The sequence below is a fragment of the Citrus clementina genome, unplaced genomic scaffold, assembly GCF_000493195.1.
Source record: "Citrus clementina cultivar Clemenules unplaced genomic scaffold, Citrus_clementina_v1.0 scaffold_3, whole genome shotgun sequence".
Classification (NCBI taxonomy): Eukaryota; Viridiplantae; Streptophyta; class Magnoliopsida; order Sapindales; family Rutaceae; genus Citrus; species Citrus x clementina.
The window spans coordinates 6,071,839-6,093,159 of NW_006262339.1; the positions used below are offsets into that span (position 1 = coordinate 6,071,839).

The window sequence follows — 21,321 nt, forward strand, 5'->3', positions numbered from 1 at the left end:
GTGTGTGCGCGCGTGCGTGTGTGTGTGTTATGATGTGTATATATTAGTTATTTTTCAGTGCGAATGTCCTTTTTTTTTTGTGCGCATACATTTTTAAATAATAAAAATTTAACTTTTTTAAACTACATAATTTTATAATTTATTTTAAAATAATTCTCTTCACTCGCATAACTTATTTTCATTAAAAAAAAAAAAAAACAGACTGCCCAATTATACATATATAATTTTAAGAATAAACTCGAAAAAGCGGCGGTTATAGGAATAAGTTCAACCAAATCCCCGTAACCAAACAACCCACTTTCTATTCGGGCACGCACGAGCACGATGGCACGAGCGAAACGACTTCACTTAACGGAACCTTCCAGAATCCCTCTCCCCCAGAACCCTCTCGTCCCTCCCACTCTTCTTTTATATTTGAAACTAATCGTTTTCTTAGCTACAAAGGAGAAGTTCAAAGGGCAGTACTTTGCTCTAAATATTACTGCAACCACAACCACAAGCCAATCATTCTTCAATTAATTCCTTGCTGACATGGCAGACGAAGCCAAAGCGAAAGGAAACGCTGCGTTTTCGTCCGGGGATTACGAAGCCGCGGTGCGCCACTTCACGGAGGCCATCTCTTTATCTCCGGATAATCACGTGCTGTATTCCAATCGATCCGCCGCGCACGCATCTCTCCACAACTACGCCGACGCCTTAGCCGACGCCAAGAAGACCGTCGAGCTTAAGCCGGACTGGTCCAAAGGCTACAGCCGACTTGGCGCTGCTCACCTCGGATTACAGGACTATATCGAAGCTGTTAACTCCTACAAGAAAGGACTTGATATCGATCCTAACAATGAAGCCCTCAAATCCGGCTTGGCCGATGCTAAAGCGGCGGCCTCCGCGTCGTTCAGATCTCGTTCCCCGCCGGCCGATAATCCATTTGGTTCTGCTTTTGCCGGACCTGAGATGTGGGCAAAATTAACGGCGGATCCGACTACGAGAAGTTATCTCGACCAAGATGATTTTCGTAATATGATGAAGGATATTCAGAGAAATCCTAACAACTTAAACTTATACTTGAAGGACCAGCGGGTGATGCAGGCTTTGGGGGTTTTATTAAATGTGAAGTTTAAGGGGCCCACTGGTGGTGATGACGTGGAAATGCAGGACGAAGATGCCCCAAAAGGACCGGAGACGTCTAAGGAGGAGACGAGGAAGCCGGAGTCTGAGCCCGAGCCTGAGCCAATGGAGCTAACGGAGGAGGAGAAGGAAGCTAAGGAAAGAAAAGAAAAGGCATTGAAGGAGAAAGAGGCGGGAAACGCTGCTTATAAGAAGAAGGAATTTGAGAAAGCAATTGAACATTACTCCAGTGCACTGGAGCTCGATGATGAGGATATTTCTTACCTGACTAATCGTGCGGCGGTTTATCTCGAAATGGGCAAGGTAATGACTGCTTCTGCTTCGCTTGTTTTGCTTTTATATGTTTCTTCATTTGTGTATGTAACTGAATAGATTATAGTTTATAGACCAATGCATGCTAGTAGTCATATTAATTGACATATGATACTGTAAAATCTAGGATACGGTCAGAATTTAACTTGTTTTATGCAACTGTTGATTTGTTTATATTTCTGCATATGAGAGTAACAAGGACAGTTAAGAGGAATATGCTTTAAGTGAGAGGCGGCTATAGTCTAAAATTTGATGGCAGTGAAGATTTTGTTTGTTTGGGGATTTGGGAAACATCCATGTACGACTTCATGAACTTTTAGTGCCACTATGTACACTTTTCTGATAGTAATATATCCTCCTGTTGTTTTCATATTGAACAAATTAATTAGGGTTAGGCGGTAGTTTTTAATGGTATCAATCATTATATTGGTTTCTGGATAAGAGATGTATTTAATAATTTTGTTCAACTGCATCATTTAAGTTTTTAATATGAGAAATAGTGTAAATTTCACCAGCCTCTACTAATTCAGTTGGTTTTGAACAGTTTGGAACATTTGAATCCTTTGGAACAGAAAGCATAACAGCTTCTGCTGTTTTTAGTAGTTGATCTCAGCCTTATTGCTCTAAAATTATTTTTATGATTCCACTTAGTAAAGGTTTTTAATGTAGTTAGTCTTTATTCAAGTTCACTTAACTAGAAAATCATGTCCCTTTTTTTCTTATATAATCTGTTTATAAATCATCATAATCCTATTAATAGAATCATTCTTTTTTAGTATGAGGAATGCATCAAGGATTGTGACAAGGCTGTCGAAAGGGGAAGAGAGCTTAGATCTGACTTTAAGATGATAGCAAGAGCTTTAACTAGGAAGGGAACTGCTCTGGTGAAAATGGCAAAATGTTCAAAGGACTATGAACCTGCTATTGAGACTTTCCAGAAAGCTCTAACTGAGCATCGCAACCCAGACACGTTGAAAAAACTTAATGAGGCGGAGAAAGCTAAGAAGGAACTCGAGCAACAAGAGATTTTTGACCCGAAGATAGCTGATGAGGAGCGTGAGAAAGGTACAGTTTCCATTTGGCTTTTTGTTTGGTTGCTCGTTTGCCTTCTGTCCTTTAGTTAAAGTCTTTTAACAGGTTTATCTCATGATAACATGATTTCTCACACAGACGCGCGCGTGCGCGCGCACATGCATGCATGCATCAGCAAACAGGACACAGTAAATTTAAGCTTCATCCCTGTCATAAGTTGTCTTCAAGTTACTGTGCATCTTGATATTAGATAATGTGGTGCTTGATTTCTGTTCTTGGCATCTTCAACGTTAACATATCTGATATTAATGAATTCAACTTGGATTAGCTATGTCCTTCCTAAACAGATGCTGTTGACTTGTTTCTTTTGGGATATACTATTCTTTCACTGTGGGACTATGGTTTTGCTGTCACTCAAAGCAGCGCTTTACCATTCTTTAACAGATGCCTATTAATGGATTCAACTTGGATTTGCCATGGTTTCCATATTTTGCCACTGAGTGATACTTTGTTATATTTCTTGTTGGCCTCAAACCTGATGTCACTGGTGATTTGCAGGAAATGAATTTTTTAAGCAGCAGAAGTATCCAGAGGCTATACAACATTATACAGAATCATTGAGAAGGAATCCCAAAGATCCAAGGGTATGAAGTCTCATCCTTTTTGTCTGTAGTTTAGGTGCATGCTAAACTCTATTTCAAGCATATATGATGGCCAATTGCTGAAAAAAAGTGCTGGTTTTTGACTTCCAGACATACAGTAACAGAGCTGCCTGCTATACGAAATTGGGGGCCATGCCTGAGGGATTGAAGGATGCAGATAAGTGCATTGAGCTTGATCCAACCTTCTCTAAGGGTTATACCAGAAAAGGAGCCATTCAGTTTTTCTTGAAGGAATATGACAAAGCTCTAGAAACATACCAGGAGGGGCTAAAGCATGACCCACAAAACCAGGAGCTTCTTGATGGCGTCAGAAGGTACAATATATGAATACTGCTTTGAGATTTCGTTACTTGAAAGTGCACATTCTAAGCTTGTATCGTTGTCGCCTTTTAATTGTTTGGTGAAAATTTGTTGCAGATGTGTGCAGCAAATTAACAAGGCCGGTCGTGGTGAATTAAGCCCGGAGGAATTGAAGGAGAGACAAGTGAGCCTCTTTTAAATCTCTTGATGAGAATGAATGAATTTTTCAACAATATTGGGGCGTGATTTAATTCTGTTTCTATCATGCAGGCCAAGGGAATGCAGGACCCCGAAATTCAGAACATACTCTCTGACCCAGTCATGAGACAGGTAAGAAGAGATGAGTTAGAATCCCTCAGTAGGTATTTAAAGTTCTGGTATTTCTGCATAATGAATTTGGCTAAATGAACTTTGTGGACAGGTGTTGGTTGACTTCCAGGAAAATCCTAAAGCTGCTCAAGATCACATGAAGAACCCACAGGTGATGAATAAGATTCAGAAGCTGATCAATGCAGGGATTGTCCAGATGAGATAAATTTGGAGTAACTTTACAACAGACAAGGATATTTTTTAGCTTAATCTTCAGTGAATTAAATTTTCTGTGTGAATTTGAGTGGAGTAATTGTTAAAAACGGTTTTCAGTTGGAAATTTGAAAGTTGTTTATTTCATAATCTTTTATGGGGATATCACTTGCCTGCCTATGATCTGTTCCCGGTATTTCACAGGTTTGAAATTTACAATTTGAGTATGTAATAATAGCAATCACATAAGCATGGCTGGCAGATACAAAATTGAAGAGGGCTTAACTGTGTGTTCGCGGTACTTACGCCTGACTATATGTCAGTCTTTTGTTAGATGTTCGGTTGCGGGGAATGCTATGAACATTTTACGCATTTGATTCATTCGATTTGCCTTGCAATGACAAAAATAGATCATTGATCGTCGAAGTACGGGTGCACTGAGCTCATCGAAGAGTCATTTTTTGTTGGTGCATTATAGTAGTTTGCGCCTTTAGGGTTGGATTGGATAATAACAGAACCACACAGGCCGTACTTGAAAATGCCAGCTATTTTTAAAAAATGAAATATTATCGATGCATTTCTTTAACAGCCTAATGAAGTAAAATGGTGATAAAAAATCAAAATGTCGCATGAAAATGGCTTACGGTGCTAGTATGAATTACGCCGAAGTAAAGTAGAAGCAAATAGCTTCCAATCAAGTTTTGGGGTTTTTAAAGCATCCGTCATCTAGCAGGCAGCTACAAACCCAGCAACAAGAGAAGGCCTTACAACCATCAACCACGTTTCACACTGAAATATCAATAAAAAACAAAATATAGCAAGCACGATTTTGATTCACATGTGAATAATTAATAAAGCGTGTATTTAATGATAGTTTTAATAATACTTATGTTATCGATCAAATGCTTAACAGTGTAGTCCGAAAAGAAAATCAATCATATTATTAAATTGCAGTCTCCGTATGCTAATAAGGTAGATTTGTCACACCTTCTGGTTTAAGATTACCACCCTTTCTCCGTATAACTTATGGAAAAGATCAAATCTTTCTCAAATCCTACGTCACAAACACAATGATACAAGATGTTGTTCGGCGATGATGAGATTGACGTCCACAACTTTCTAAGTTTTTTTCAGCTCATCTATAAAATTAGTACAAAAAGAAACCTTCCCTTGATTTATATCAAGTAAATGAAAAAATATATAGTGATTCCTGTTTCCTCAGAAAAATTCATTCAAGCAGCAACTTCTTGTTCTTTCGCTGCAAGTTGGTTCTGGATGTGTTGAGGGACAACATCGAATTTAGCTAACTGCATAATGTATGATGCACGGCCTTTTGTCATCCCTCGGAGTGCACTAACATATTGGAACATTTCTGCCAGTGGAACCAGCGCATCAACCACCTGCAATAATACCAAAATATCCCATGAATCGAAAATTTAGACTGCAGCGGGAAAAACTAAGGAAAGAAAGATCAAGAATCAAAGACACTTAGGAATTAACCAGATGGATGTATATCCGGACAGAGTGCTGAGAAAGAAATTCAATGTACCTTCAAACCACCAGGTTTGTCACCAAAACTGTTGATCTGACCTCTCCTCGAGTTGAGATCACCAATCACATCTCCCAAGTGTTCTTCAGGTGTGACAACTTCGACTTTCATTATAGGTTCCAGCATTTTAGGGCCAGCCTTTCTCATGCCCTCCCTGAAAGCTCCCCTGGCCGCAAGTTGAAATGCCAAGACACTAGAATCAACATCATGGTAGGAACCATCAACTAGTGCAGCACGTACGTCAACAACAGGGAAGCCTGCAAGCACACCATTGCTCATGCATTCTTCTAGTCCTTTCATCACCCCAGGAATATATTCTTTTGGCACTGCACCTCCCTTGATCTCACTCTTGAACTCATATCCACTTCCTGCCTCCATAGGCTCAAATCGCACGGTGATATCAGCAAACTGTCCTTGTCCGCCTGACTGTTTCTTGTGTACGTACTTCACTTCAGAGACTTTAGAAATGCTTTCACGATAGTTGACTTGGGGTGCACCAACATTAGCTTCTACCTATTAGCACCAAAGGATCACCAGTTAAGACAAAGAAAAAGTCTATGCATCCAGAACATATTTTTCTTTGCAATTTGCAGGAAATAAGAATAGCATCAGTCAAACAATTTTATTGCATCTTTTAGTTCTCTTCTGCTCACAGACATAAAACTATATCACTGTGCATACTGATATTCACAACAACTGATATGCGTACAAGTATTGTATGTAAAAGTATATACCTATACACTAACATCAATCATATATTCCAAGAAAAAAGTACCATGAATAAGGTTTAAACCCAATAAAGTGAAGTAAAAAAATACCTAACATTAACATGATACTCAGATGTATGGAGGGGCCAATATATACCTTAAATTCCCTCTTTAGGCGATCGACGATAATCTCAAGATGCAATTCTCCCATACCCTCAATCACTGTCTGGTTGATCTCTTCATCTCGTGAGAAGTGGAATGAAGGGTCTTCTTGAGCAAGTTTGATCAGGCCATTTGCCATTTTGTCAATATCAGCTTTAGTCTTGGGCTCAATTGCAACCTTAATCACAGGATCGGGGAAGTCCATTCGTTCAAGCAGAATTGGATGGTCTGCATCACAAAGTGTTTCACCAGTAATGGTGTCTTTAAGACCTGCAAGAGCAATGATGTCACCTGCTAAGGCAACCTTTACATCCTCCCTACTGTTGGCATGCATTTCCAAAAGTCTACCAATTCTCTCCTTCTTTCCTTTGTTTGCGTTCAGCACATAAGATCCTGCAGAAAGCTTCCCAGCATACACTCTCACGAATGTGAGGGAACCAACAAACGGGTCACTCATAATCTTGAAAGCTAGTCCAGCAAATGGTTCATCATCACTGGCTGCCCTCTCAAGTGTTGCTTCAGGATTTTCAGGATCAGTTCCCTTCATTGCTGGCAAGTCAAGTGGTGAAGGCAAATAGTCAACAACAGCATCAAGTAATGGTTGAACGCCCTTATTTTTGAAAGCTGAACCACATAACACAGGGACAAAACTGCCAGCAATGGTTCCTTTCCGGATTAATTTTTTGATGGTTTCTTCGTCTGGCTCATTTCCTTCCAGATAGCTTTCCATAGCTTCATCATCCAATTCAACAATGGTTTCTATCATCTGTGACCGGTATTCTTGAGCCATTTTCTGAAGATTAGCTGGTATATCCTCGTAAGCAAACTTTGCACCCAATTCCTCTCCTGACCATATTATAGCTTTCATCTTCACAAGATCAACAACTCCCTTAAAGTTATCTTCTGCACCAACAGGTAATTGAACTACAAGTGGTTTAGCTCCCAAGTTTGTAACTATCATATCTCTTGTGCGGAAAAAGTTTGCTCCTAAACGATCCATCTTGTTGACAAAGCAGATTCTGGGAACTCCATACTTGTCAGCTTGCCTCCATACAGTTTCAGATTGAGGTTCCACACCAGCAACACTGTCAAACAAGCAGATAGCACCATCCAGAACCCTGAGAGCACGCTCCACTTCAAGTGTGAAGTCAACATGGCCAGGAGTATCAATGATGTTAATCCGGTGTTTGTTCCAATATGTAGTAGTTGCAGCAGAAGTAATGGTAATCCCTCTCTCTTGCTCTTGTTCCATCCAGTCCATTGTAGCTGTTCCCTCATGTACCTCCCCAATTTTATAGTTTCTTCCTGTATAAAATAGGACTCGTTCAGTTGTAGTAGTCTTCCCTGCATCTATGTGAGCCATTATACCAATATTCCGATAATCTTTCAAGGGGATCACACGTTTTGACTCTGCAAAAAAGATAAATGAAATCCACTTCTGCTGTTAGCCTAAACCCAGAAACCAAAACAACCATCAAAATAAAAACTCATCCTCTTACAAGCAAACATTAAAGTAAGAATCCAAAAATAACACTGTTGCAGAAGAATAAAGATCAAAAATTTCAATACCATAATGACGCCTTTGCTTTTCCATGATAGATACGGCCATATAATATCAACAAAAGAATCCAGTACTCCAAAGTAAGATGAATGCATATTACTTGTGTTACAACTATTCATTGCAATAATTTCCCAGTATCACAAAACGTAATTCTGAATACCACCTTCTACTTACTACAGTTTTTATATTGTTTAAACTCTGAGTAACATTATTATTTTTTAGACCAATGAATATATTACAGCCAAATTTTCCAAAATAAATTAAAAAACGCGTCTTCAATACCATTACGATAGTGTACAAAAAAAAAAGAGAGAAAGAAATTTTGCGCTGAAACTTGAAGAATTAAATAAAGGGTATTCCGAAATTAATCCAAATAAAGGAAATTGATCTAACGAAGCAATAATTAACACCGACTTAAGGGAAAGAGAGGAACCTTCAGCGGCCACAGCAAAAACAGAGAATTGTCTTCTGCTTCTGGGAGAGAGCTTGGAAGTAGAACGGGGGCTGAAGACACGCACGCTTCCCAAGAAATGGGAAGCTCGAGAAGGGAGGAGACCCAGAGAGCGAGGGACAGTCACAGGCACAGGCACAGGCCTCCTTTGAGAGCCATTCATATTGAAGTTGCATACTGCCGATGAACATGAAGCCGTTATCATTCTCTCTGCTGCCATGTTTAGTTTTTCACTTTAACACCAGTGGACTCAACTGTGAACTGTTAAGTGACGGAGTCTCACTGGCCACTCGCCAGGGAAAAAAGATAAAGTAAGCGGTTGTAATTCAGTTCTGGTTTTGGTTATGTTCTCTTCTCTTCTCTTCTATTCTCTTCTCCCCTTAAGGCTAACGCTTGAGCGAGGCCTATCTTTTGTTGTTTTCTTCAAGTGGCCTGTGCGCTTGGAAAATTAAGAGCCATTTATATGAAACATTTATTTTTTTATTTTCATATTTTCGATAATTAATTTCTGATTTATTTTCTGGTATTGAAAAGATTATTATTGTTTTTAATTTAATTTTTAAAACATAGTGAAAAGTAAAGGTATATCCTTTAAAAATTAATATTCAATTAACAAAAAAAAAAATTTCTAATCGTTTTGCATCTTTCTAATAATAATACATTTTCTTTTCTCGTACTTCATCATAATAATCTTCAGCAAATTACATATTTGTACAAGTACGCAGCCTCCTCAAGTATAAGGTTCGAAATTTTGAATTGAAAATTGTTTTTAAGGAATGAATTGAAGATAATGATAATGAGGGTTTATGGCATTATAATGGGGTCTGATTATGTTGTAATTGTGGTACTGTATCACAGTTGTAACTAGTTATTGAATCCATTTAGATGAGGGTACAACAATAAATTTTAGAGTAATGATACAGCCACAAACTCTTGTACAAACTTATTTTGTATAAACTGATGTGGCATGATAAGATTGGTTGAATTAAATATCACTTAACCCACATGATTTATTTTTATTAATTTATATTTTCATTCAACCAATGAATTAATGCCAAGTTAGTTTGTACAAAATAAATTTGTACAAGAGTTTGTGGCTGTATCATTTCTCTAAATTTTAATAGCTCTAATAACTAGATGTAACTGTAACACGATATATAATTGCAACATAACCAAGTCCTTAATAATGTGAAAGACAGCCAAAATGCAAAGAGGAAAATGGGATATAAGGGCTGAAAAGCTGCCACATAACTAGAATTCATGTCCTCATATTTTACTTGAGAGAGGTGGGACAGTGGCATGTACAGGAGATGAAACTGAATAGACATATCGCTGCTTGTGAGCCTATCCATCATGAAGCTAGGATTTCATGCACGTGTGGATAAATGCACACGATTCACGAACTGAAATTTCTGGTGATGAGGCACGCCGGTCTCGGACATCACTTGAAAAATCCGAATTCAAATTGAAATTTAAATTTTATTAAAAAAATATTATGAGATATATATTATTTTAAGTAATTATGTTTATTTGATCCATCTAATATATATATTTAAAATTTTAAACATTTAAAATTTATATTTTCATATCCAGTTTTATTAAAATAAATTTAGAAATTATGAAACTATAAGATAAATAAAAAAAAATACATATAATTTTATATCATAAAATATAAAATCCAAATTTCAAAAGTCTGGACTTAAAAACCCGGTCCAGTACCAGGCTTTTTAAGCTCGCCCAAGCGTCTAAAGGAAGACACGCAGGCTAGGTTTTGCTATCTCTACCTAAAACTGCTAAAAAATAGAATGTATCATCCACTGCAGATACAGTTCTGAAATCAATGGTTCGGTTCCTAAAAAACGAAGGCCTGCGAAATCCATTGATATAACAATATTTAGACTTCGGGCTTCCTATACCTTTACAAAATAAAGCGTTATTTTGGGTCTACGCCGATGAAATGCTTTCTACACCCCTTTACATCCTTATATTGCCCACTTTTGTAGTCATAGTTTTACTATTACCATAAATAATAAATTATACAAGTGTGGAGCTATTTGAACCCATTAAATTTTTTACTATACCTTTTTTTGAATTAAAATTTTTATTATGAGAATATAATTTGATCAACTACTTATATGACTTTATTCTCTTTCTCTCCGTCTTCTTCCTTTTATCAAAATTTATCATGATATATGAGGTAAATATTGTATTTAACAAACAAAATTATTCAAAAATTTAGCAAATTTAGTCTTATTGTAATCCAAACAAAATGAAAGAATCAATACCCATCATGCAAAATTTAAAAATAAAAGTTCTTGTACCATTTGGATCTATTACAATTTTTTTTAAATTAAATCTCGTAAGCACAAACTCTAAGTGATAATAATGGGTAAAGAATGATAATGCTATAGCAAAAACTAAGAGAAAGATAAAGTTGATTTAGTAAAAAATAATTAAAAAAAGAAAAATTAAAAGAGGAAAACTATTTTAGGTTTTAACCATTATAAAAGCAGAGAGAGAAAGTAGTTAACCAAGGGTAATTTTATATTTTTTTAGAATTAATCAACTAAATTAAGAAGTTATAATTTGATAATTATTTTAATTTTTAAAAAATGGGTGTTGAAAGAAGGTTAATGGGTTCAAATAGTCCCGCCCATTATATAAAAAGAGAAAATGTGAATTTAATTTAATTAAATATCTTTACAAATCATGGACCCTAAATATTTTTTTTCCTAACATATGATATAATAATTTTTTAATAAAATCAAAATAAATTTTAAACGATGAAGAAATAAATTATCTAATAACAATATTTTTATTATGAAAAAATATGTGTACAAAATTTGTTCTAAATGACAGTTAAATTTAATTAAAATCTATTGTAATTTTGCAAAAAAGAAGCATACTTTAGTGATTAAAAAAAAAATCAGAAGCACTAGCTTATAGATGGCCATGAAATTATTGGAGCCTTGGCCCTCAAAGTGGGGGCCTAAAAAAAATCAGAAGCACTTCGAAGTATAACTACGACATGTGCCCAAAAGAGAGCGCACTTTATAATGGTCAGGCCACAAGCCTCTTACTAAAAAAGAGTAGCAGGCCAACTCCAACCCATATAGCACGTCATAATGCCAGAAACACACTAATAATAATGGAATGCAAACAGCTTTCCGGCTTTCCCTTTTGCAGAATTGAAATTATACAAGCCTAATAAGGGCCCAGCGTCCCAGAACTAGATGAATTAGATAGGAAGGCATGTGACTATCTTACCGCAAGAGTTGCAGAATACCTCTTTTTCTGGCTTCCATTGTGATAAGTAGGGTCCTGGGATATATGAATTATAAGAGTTACACTTTCCAAAATGGGAACGGAATTGCACGTGGGTTCTTCGCATTGATGTGATCAAGCTGATTATGTAATGGATTTCTTAGTAAATATTTGGTGCATTAATCTCAATTCAAGTGGCTGAAATCAAATGCAGCCCATGTCTAATACTAAATAATGAGACGAAATTGAGCTCCCATTGTGACATATATATAGCAGAATGTCACAAACCGGCCTATTCAATTGTTCCAGCATTTGATACTGAATTTTGCACCAAGGAAAGGCTTCGCAGAGATCATTTGCTACCCTCGACATCTTGTCACGGCTAAATTTCTTCCATTTAGTTTAATAACCATCAAGTTTACTCAATATTTTCACATTATAGACCGTCATGAACAAACTGTCGATGAAACAAAACATAGCACTTCATTTGCATCTTTAGTTTACTAGTAGACAATACAGAATCACATATATGCATTAATACATCCAAGCCCCCACATGCATCCATTTCAATAATTAATGAGCAGGCGCAAACAAAAGAGGGATTAGTTACCAATTGCAAGCTAAAGGCAGTACTAAAATGGCATAATACATCTCCAGAACGAGCAATGGCTAAATGCCTAGCTAAAATCTCACTTAGGTGAGGTAATTGAGGCATAACTGTTAACCAGAGCTAAACCATTGCTAGTCAAATGTGCAACGTTTGAAATCTGTCTCCGTACAGTAGCCTTAACATTCCCATTCATGGATTTCCTAGAAAAGCCATCCATGCAAGTATCCTCATTCGTTAATGCAGCACTCACCCATGTTTGTACATTATTCATTTGGAGGGCAAAATTACTGCGCTCATTACGTCCCATTTCACTGATTGAATTTTGGAGCTCATCAACTGCGTCCCTCAACTGATCAACGCAATCGTACAAGGCTGCAGCTTCTCTAGGATTTAAGCCCTGGCTTTTGGACAGTTTGTTCATTGTTGTTGAAGTAACAAGCGCAGTTTTAAGCGCCACGGAGAGGGCTGTGCTGGCTAATAATTTGGGGCTCGCCTGGATTTTGGTTGCATATCCGGAAAGAGTGGTGATGCACAAGTCAGGGTAAGTTGTGACACGGCATGAGGTTTTGATGAACTGGGTGTTTGTTTCACTCTGAACCGGCCTAGCCGCTGAGCAGTAAGTGTTCATGTAAGTAGCAAATTGAATGAAGATGAGAAGAGTTAGTGCGTGGGAAAAGGGTGAGCCTTTCATGTTTGCTCTGTGTGTGTGTTTTGTAGCTGGAGAGTGTGATAAATACACTAAGTGCAGGGAGAGATCTTCGAATTATATAGAAAAAGCTCGTGGTACCGTGGTTGTCACAAAATAATATAATCTTTTGAAAGAAAGGGTAATGAACTTTTTTTTTTATCTTTCTTTAAATAAGGAAACAGTTTAACCTAAAAGTTTAAACTGATAAATAAAAATTTAATAATAGTATTTAATAAAAAATTTAATAGTCTTTTTATATGAAATGTGGATTAAGACACAAACTCGTAAATGGACTGAAAGATAAGAGTCCAAAAGAAATAATTAAAAGAGTTTGCATGCAAGAGTAATCAAATTTAAAAGTCAGACTCCTGATATCATGTAAAAAAATCCACTTAAAAGTTTAAATTCATAAGGGAAGACAAGTATAAAGACTCTACTCTCTAACAAAGTTCAGCCTTGGAAACTTTATTGGAATGGCTACCTTTGCATTTCATAGACACCTAAATTATTGGAGCCAAAGAGCCACTCCATGTCCGGGAAGTGGTTTTTATGGAGTATAAAGTTAAAGAAAAGCCTATAGCCAAAGCACATATCATCAAAGTGGGATACCGGATTGGATCAAAGGGCATCTTAAGAAAAGAACCTATAGTGAACTGTCTAATAATTTCTGCGGACTTATTACTTCAAATGAAGGGAGGTAGGGCTGCAGTTTGCTCAACAAAGACTGCTATTAACGTAGGCCTCGAGTTTTCCACGACTAGCACTCTTTGGCTTCCATTGTGATTGTGATATGCGGGGTCTCAGGAACGTGTTTTGAGTTCATTTCTGTGAATAAATAATTCCGAATACTTCTTAGTTATGCTGATTTTGAAACTAATAGCTATTAAATAAAAATGAAATATTTGGGGCGTCAAATGCATGATTAATGTCACACTACCAAGCACTTTAGAATGTAATACTTAAAAATAAAAATAAAAATAAAAAGGCCGAAGGGCAACATTTACCAGCGGGCCAATTGTCAGTGACATAGATCTTCTGTATATAGTGTTGTGGTCGACCCCACCCCCCAGAAAAAAAAAACATAAAAACTGAAAATGCACACACACTACATCCCCACAAACTTAAGGGCAAATAATTAAGAACAACCCAAACTAGATACAAATCCATTTCATGGTTGATGCAAATATTGCAAATCCAACTCAAAATCAATTTCCTTAAGGAAAGAATTATCAGCCCAGAAGCAAAATGATTCAGACAAAAGAATTTGCAGACAAGAGCTAACTACATAACGACTGCATGCATATCTATTGAATTGCTAGCTACGAAACTAATTAAGCTGAAGTCTCACTTAATTAAGGCGACATGGTATGGTTGGTAGTGGCAGCATATCTGTTGATAACAGCCAAGGCATTACTTGTAACATGTTCAAACTTCGCAATACAGGTCCTCACAGTTAGCTTAATATTCCCATTAAAACCATTTGAACAGGTAGCTCGTTCGTCAAGGCAGCACTCACTCACATGTTTGCACATCACTCATTCTGAGCTCAAAACTTTTCCGTCCAGCAGAATCCATTTTCAGCTCATCCACCCAGTCGCTCAACTGTCCGACGCCAATCACGCATGGCTGCTGCGACTCTGGGACTCAATCCACGGCTCTTGGACAGTTTTTTCATCAGGGCTATAGTAGACTGAGTGGTTTTAGTGAAACAGACGGGCTGTGATGGCTAAAAGCCTGCGGCTAGATTGGATTTTGGTTGCGTAAATTATAAGCGAGCTGAAGCGCAAGTCGGGGTATGTAATTGCACCACATGCAATTTTGATGAATTGAGCGTCTGTTTATTTGGGCATTGGCTTACCAGCTGAGCAATACGAGTTGACGTAAGCTGCAACTTGAACAAGTATGATCAAAGTTGCTAGCCCATTGAAAATGTATGAATTTGTTATGGTTGGCAGTGACATCTCTCTCCCTTGCTTTAACTTAATTAAGCTCTCTCTTTGTTTTTTTTTTTTTTTAATAATGACGTGACAAACTGATTATGGTCTCAATTTATGGAAATTTAGATAAAGTTTGGGTTCATCAACAAAAGCAGTACATTTAAAATATCTTCACACAATCATTCAATTTATTAGTGTATTATATTTACATTACACATGTTGTTTTCAAATAGTAACGCTTTTAATTTACTGTTGAAAATGTCATGTGACAGGTTTCATCTAGAGGTGGCCAATGGGCCAGACGGTACGAGACACGGTATGGGTACGGCACATGTTCGTATAGTACAGTACGGTACGAGTATGTTTCGGTAGAGTACGCGGCACGGCACGGCACGCACATGGACTGGGCCGAGCTTAAATTTTAGGCACGTGGACCTTAAAAGTACGACACGATTAGAGATGGACTAAAGCACGGTACGAAAAAAAGTACGCAATAAGTACGTTTTATTTTTTAATGAAAATAAATTTAAAATTTTATGATTTTATAAATAACTTGAAATTAAATCTTTTAGTATATTTTATTAGCTCAATTTTTTTAAATTTATTTAATTCTTAGTTTCAAAAAAAATAAAATTGATTTATGTTTATAATTTATTAAATAAATAATTGATATCATGATTTTATAAATGTGTATTAATATTAATATAAACTATGATATATGACTCTACGTAATTCTAAGTTAACAATTAAGTTAACCCTTAAAAAAATTTATTATTGTTGTTGTTAAATACTAAAAAAAATTATAATATAGAGTAAAATTTAGTAATTAATATTATACTCTCTTATTACTATTAATTTATTATTATTAAAAATAAACTTGAGTTTTGAATTCTTTATTCTATTAAATTTGAATAAGGGTACATAGATAAAAATATATATATATAAACTTGAAAAAAATAAAACAATTTGACATACGTTTTTAAAAAAAAAAAATTAGTATGTTATTTTTATTAGGCACGGCCCACGGCACAGCACCTGTGGTAGGCCACGCCTAAATAAAAAAAATAAACATGACACGATACAGTATGAAGCGCATAATGAATACAGTACGACACAAATATGAGTAGGGTTTCTTTGATGGGCGTGGGCCGGCGTGGCATGAGCCGTTGGCCACCTCTGGTTTCATCCACATCCTTTTGGAAGATACCATCGATCCATTTGTAGAGGTTACGAAAGAAAGTGATACTTTATGCTCCTGCAGTTTTGAGTGTAGGATATGTATAAAAGTAATTGCTGTTTTCAATAAATTAATTTACTCCTGAGGATTAAAAATGTATGAACTAATGGTTAGAAAAATACAACCCGATCCTGCCACGTGCCAAAGCTTGATTGCTTGTGATGATGGCGGGTTGGACAATAAATACATAAAGATAGATATACAAATATGTTCCGATTATGAAGGCGGGTTAACATTCTCCACCTGGATGGAATACAGAAATAATCATCATCTCTTCCAAGTTCCAAGAAAAAGACGTAACAAGCGTCAACAAAGAGACGTGGCAAGCGTCAACAAGTCGCTCTGATTAAATAAATGCTATTACGACCACCTCAATTGCAATGCAGTTGGTTGGTCATTGTCCGTCAATCGAGCGATAAAACTGAGATTTACATGATTTGATCTGTAGTATAAGTGTCTAACTGAGGCTCATTCATTGAATAGTGACACAGAGCAATAAATTCTCGTACAGATATATATTTACATAAATTGATATAGATTAAATTTACTAATTCAATAAAAATAAATAATGTAAGTTAGAAATTATTTAATCTAACTAATTGAATTATATTAGAGTTGTATAAAAATTTTTGTAATTTTATCTTTATTTTTCATTGGAATTGTTAATTTATTGGGTTGACCAAACAAAACTTATTTAGAAAATCAAATACTCTCATAGATCTCCTATTATTATTTGAGAATTATCATCCCCTCCCTTCAAAAATTTTCTGATGGAAATGAGGAAGAGACAGAGACATATACAAAATATTAAGAATGAGAACGAGAGTGTTGATCCCCTCCCTTCCCCTCCCCATTGTCATCCCTATGTCCAATATATCTCCATCAATATATATTATGATTAGTTCTTATGTGAAGAAGGAAAAAGATTGCAATTATATGTAAAAAGTTGGCTGGAGTCTTTAATGTGAATAATTCTTAGGGTAGAACAATTTGAACCCATAAAAATTCTTTCAACACCCACTTTTTTTAATTAAAATAATTATAAGTTATATCCTATTGTTTTAATTCATTAATTCTCATAAATTACAAAATTACCCTTGATCAAATACTTTCTCTCTCTACTATAACAATGTTCAAAACATAAAATAGTTTCACTCTATTTCAATTTTTTTTTATTCTTTCTTAGTAAATCAACTTATCTTTTTCTTAGTTTTCTCTACAACATGATCAGTTTTTACCTATTATTACTATTTAGAGGCTGTACTTCTAAGATTTGACCCAAAAAAAAAAAAAATTCTAATAGATTTAAAGTGATGTAGAAATAGGGATGGCAATGGGGAGGGGAGGGGAGATGACCAATCTCCCCGTACTCATCCCCGATATTTTGCGTATGTCCCCGTCCCCTCTCCATCCCTGTCAAAATTATTTAAGAGAATCTCCATCCCCTCCCCGAATAATAACAGGGGATCCCCGAGGGTCCCCGATCCCCGAATAACTAATATATTTTTTTTTGTTTTCGATTTTAAGTTAATCATATTAAAATTCAAATAAAAGTAAAGTTCGAAATATATTTTACATTAGTATCCATTACAAAAGTCACATACATTAAATTAGTAAGTAACGTAGCATACAATGGATACAAACTATCATGAACAAATTAATAGCCTAATACAAAATTGTTACAAATAAAATTAAATTTAGATTCAAAATTAACTTTTCAATGGTGGCGTGGGCATTTTATAAATGTGGACTATTCCCTTTACAGCACAATAGTTAAGTCAAAGCAAATCAAGAGCAAATATTATATTAGATTAGATATTAAAATTGTGATTTGCTGTGAGCAATTATAACATCTAAAAATAAATAAAAAAATAGATTTAAGTTTAAAATATTTAATGAATATTCAAATTAAAACAAAAGTTTTGGGCTAATAGAATCTGTTCGGTCTTTTTAATGTCCTAAATAAAAATTTAGGACTTTAATTAATTAATTAGGCCTAAAAGTTTAATAATATAAATATTTTGATATTTTTACCAGTAGTTATAATTTTATAATTCAAAATTTATTATTTATTTACTAGTAATTTAAAAAAATAAAAATTAAATTAAAAATTAAAATGGGGAAATGGGTAGGGGATGGGGATTCCACCCCATCCCCGTCCCCTCCCCGAATAAGAAATTGGGTAAAAAAAATTCCCCGTCCCTTCCCCGAATAAGAAATTGGGTATGAAATTATCTCCATACCCTCCCCAAATGGGGAAAATCCCTGAGGGTACCCGTCCCCGTGAGGATTTTTGCTATCCCTATGTAGAAACCTTTATTTTTTATTTTTACATGATGGGTATTGATATTTTCATTTGGTCTAGATTACAATAGTGCTAATTTGTTAATTTTTGAATAATTTTATCTGTTGAATCTAATATTTACTTCATATATCATGATGAATTTTGATAAGGAAAGGAGATGGAGGGAGAGAGAATGAGGTCAAATATGTAATTGATCATATTATATTTTTAGAATGAAAATTTTAATTAAAAAAAGAGTGCGGTGAGGAATTTAGTGGATTCAAATAGTCTCACTCTAACTCTAATCTTATTTTAATTTGACATTGAAAGAAAGTTAATAAATTACATTTTATGGGCCAATTTGGTAATATTGTAACTTTTAAAATAATTGTTATTAGTTGTGCTGTATAAATAATTAGTTATAAAGAGAATCCATTAAACGTTTGACAAAATTTATTTTTAAAGAGCTGTAAGTTTTGAAAGAAATTATGTGTTTAGTAAATTTGATTGTTAAATTACTGTAAGAATACAAGTGATTAAAATAGACATGATATTAAGTAAATTTTAATTAGACATTTATAAGCATGCATATACAATATTTTATTGCGTATATATAATAACTAATAACTAAAATAAATATTATTATTTATTAATTTTAATTTTTTTTATTTTACTATGTAATATATAATTGGTAATAATAACAATCTCTTTAAATTTAATAATTTTATTTCCTAATTAAATAATGATAATTTTATATTTTTATAATATATGTGGTAATATATATGTAATTGTATTAAATATAAAATTGAATATCAAAATCAGATTTTGAAAAGCTATTCTTTCTTGTTTTTCAAAATTAGTTGTAGGATGGGATGATTTTACTAAAAGTAATTTTTTAAAAAAAATTAACAAACATCAAAATTAATTTTTAGCTTTTTAAAATCACTTTTTGAGCCTCTCAAAAATAATCCCAAATAGGCCTTTAATACTATTGTTAAATGACACAAAATCAATACGTTTGAAATGCGAAAAATAATCTAAATTAAAATGAATGCTTGAATAGGTTAAGATCACATTTGGTCAATTTGTTTCAGCTTTCCAATTTGTTATACATGTTATCACATAACCTTACCTTACTTGCATGCAAAATTAAACTCTCGACCTTTTATCCATCAGAATAGAAAAATATAAACATGACATAACATCATTAAATTTCTACTACAATAGAGAAATTATAGACTTTCTCTAAGTACAAAACTAAAAGTAAATAAAAGTATCAAGAAGAAAATTCCTTCTACCTTATTCTATAATATGTAGATGATACAAATGGGCAATGCAGAAGGAAGAACCCCCATTAGATTAAAAGATCATTCAGTAACAAATTTCCTACGAAGTGGCTTAACACTTAACAGCGGCATTTTTTAATTCAATTTTTATTGAATTATAAGCGTTGATTTATTATATCTTTCTCAATAATTCATTCTCATATTCCTAAGAAACAAACTCTGTGAGTCAAATATATAAGTTGATTTGCTTTTGGCCAAGGCATAGTTGTTGATAAGAGCCAAAGCATTAATTACTTGTTAAATGAGCAAATTTGATAATGCGTTTTCGGATATTAGACTTCACCTTTGCATTAATTCAAGATCGTCTCAGCAAATGCATCCAAGCATGTGTTTCTTTTCCTCCAATCCCGGGTATATCCAAGATTGAATATATCACCCATTTGAAATTAACCCGAAATCTTAATCTCACACGATCCCGTTCCCACATAGATTTTTATACTGAATCATTAATATCCGCACGGCAATCTAGCAATGTTGCCGTGGCATTGTTGAAGGTGAAACTTCGAGTTTGGGATTTTGAATACACAGGGAGATATTTCCCCCTTACAAAATTAAATGTGGGGAAACTAAGCCTTCATGGGCCTGAACCCATACCCTCAACATGGTTGAGATACCCGGATTATCACTGGACAGCCTACGGACAAGAGAGTCGAATATTGATTAATGCTTAACATGCATTAATAACTGGCTTGAATTCATAAGAAAGAGAGCTAAGAGGAAGTGTTAAGGAAGCTCACACTTGTAGTGTAGCCAACAGAGCAGAGGATGATAGCAGCAGGATCAATCAGTTATGCATTGATGATGTGGCATACCACGTCATGACTGGTGATTATGAAATTATGTGTACACGTGATTGATTAGTTAAAGCTGTTATATTCAGCTGTTGAGCTTAACTTCAGTACTTGTATATAAGGAATAATTGAACACACATTACGCGTGTATTTGATTAATAAAAGCATAAGAAGTTTTCTCAGATCTGTTTTCATTTTCTCTTATTTTCTAAGTAACCAAACATCATTTTCATTCTTCAACTTGGTATCAGAGCCACATCTAGTAATGGCATCAGTAAATCTTGTTTCATCTTCTGCTCCAGTTCTTAACACAACTGTTAACTCAGCAATTTCTTCATTTACGTTCAACACTCCAGTTAAGCTTGATCAATCCAACTTTCTGATATGGAGATCTCAAGTTTTGGCTTCAATTCGAGGTAACAGACTTGAAAAGTTCATAGATGATTCAGCAACACCACCTCCCTCTCACATAGCTCAAAGGATTGGTGATGATATCAGATCTGTGGAGAATCCAGAATCTGTAATTTGGAGATCACAAGATCAAGTACTTCTTGGATGGCTGCTCTCATCAATGAGTGAAGGTATTATTAGCTTAGTGTTTAATCTGGAAACTTCTGTTGAGGTGTGGAAGGCAATTGAAACACAATTTGGATCACAATCTAAATCTAGACTTTTACATTTGAGATACATGATGAACTCAACTAGGAAAGATGATTTGAAAATCAATGATTATTTCATTAAAATAAAGTCTATAGCTGATAACATGGCTGCAGCAGGAAGT

The 21,321-nt window shown here is 35.0% G+C and overlaps 3 protein-coding genes across 3 annotated transcripts; 1 reads left to right on the top strand and 2 right to left on the bottom strand.

Moving 5' to 3' along the window:
• The first annotated feature begins 363 nt into the window (after positions 1 to 363).
• LOC18047693 (hsp70-Hsp90 organizing protein 3) lies at positions 364 to 4,223 on the top strand. Its single transcript, XM_006440319.2, has 7 exons — positions 364 to 1,428; positions 2,214 to 2,502; positions 3,028 to 3,113; positions 3,222 to 3,445; positions 3,549 to 3,615; positions 3,702 to 3,761; positions 3,853 to 4,223. Exons 1-7 carry the CDS (start codon positions 532 to 534, stop codon positions 3,964 to 3,966), a joined length of 1,737 nt encoding a protein of 578 aa, XP_006440382.1. The 5' UTR covers positions 364 to 531; the 3' UTR covers positions 3,967 to 4,223.
• A 652-nt stretch (positions 4,224 to 4,875) lies between these two features.
• Positions 4,876 to 8,805, bottom strand: LOC18047694 (elongation factor G-2, chloroplastic). The gene is made up of 4 exons (XM_006440321.2): positions 8,366 to 8,805; positions 6,367 to 7,781; positions 5,503 to 6,015; positions 4,876 to 5,353 (listed from the first exon to the last, which is right to left on the bottom strand). Exons 1-4 carry the CDS (start codon positions 8,601 to 8,603, stop codon positions 5,186 to 5,188), a joined length of 2,334 nt encoding a protein of 777 aa, XP_006440384.1. The 5' UTR covers positions 8,604 to 8,805; the 3' UTR covers positions 4,876 to 5,185.
• Positions 8,806 to 12,131: 3,326 nt separating this feature from the next.
• On the bottom strand, positions 12,132 to 13,060 carry LOC18047695 (21 kDa protein). Its single transcript, XM_006440322.2, has one exon. It carries the CDS (start codon positions 12,946 to 12,948, stop codon positions 12,337 to 12,339), a length of 612 nt encoding a protein of 203 aa, XP_006440385.1. The 5' UTR covers positions 12,949 to 13,060; the 3' UTR covers positions 12,132 to 12,336.
• Positions 13,061 to 21,321: the final 8,261 nt, after the last annotated feature.

Excerpts from the sequence above, each read along its gene's own strand:
- LOC18047695 (XM_006440322.2), bottom strand. The coding sequence starts at position 12,948 with ATGAAAGGCTCACCCTTTTCCCACGCACTAACTCTTCTCATCTTCATT.
- LOC18047693 (XM_006440319.2), top strand. The coding sequence starts at position 532 with ATGGCAGACGAAGCCAAAGCGAAAGGAAACGCTGCGTTTTCGTCCGGG. Across the intron at positions 2,503-3,027 it reads TGATGAGGAGCGTGAGAAAG|GAAATGAATTTTTTAAGCAG; the intron begins GTACAGTTTCCA and ends GGTGATTTGCAG. Across the intron at positions 3,762-3,852 it reads CTGACCCAGTCATGAGACAG|GTGTTGGTTGACTTCCAGGA; the intron begins GTAAGAAGAGAT and ends CTTTGTGGACAG.
- LOC18047694 (XM_006440321.2), bottom strand. The coding sequence starts at position 8,603 with ATGGCAGCAGAGAGAATGATAACGGCTTCATGTTCATCGGCAGTATGC. Across the intron at positions 7,782-8,365 it reads TTTTGCTGTGGCCGCTGAAG|AGTCAAAACGTGTGATCCCC; the intron begins GTTCCTCTCTTT and ends TCTTTTTTGCAG. Across the intron at positions 6,016-6,366 it reads GCCTAAAGAGGGAATTTAAG|GTAGAAGCTAATGTTGGTGC; the intron begins GTATATATTGGC and ends TGGTGCTAATAG.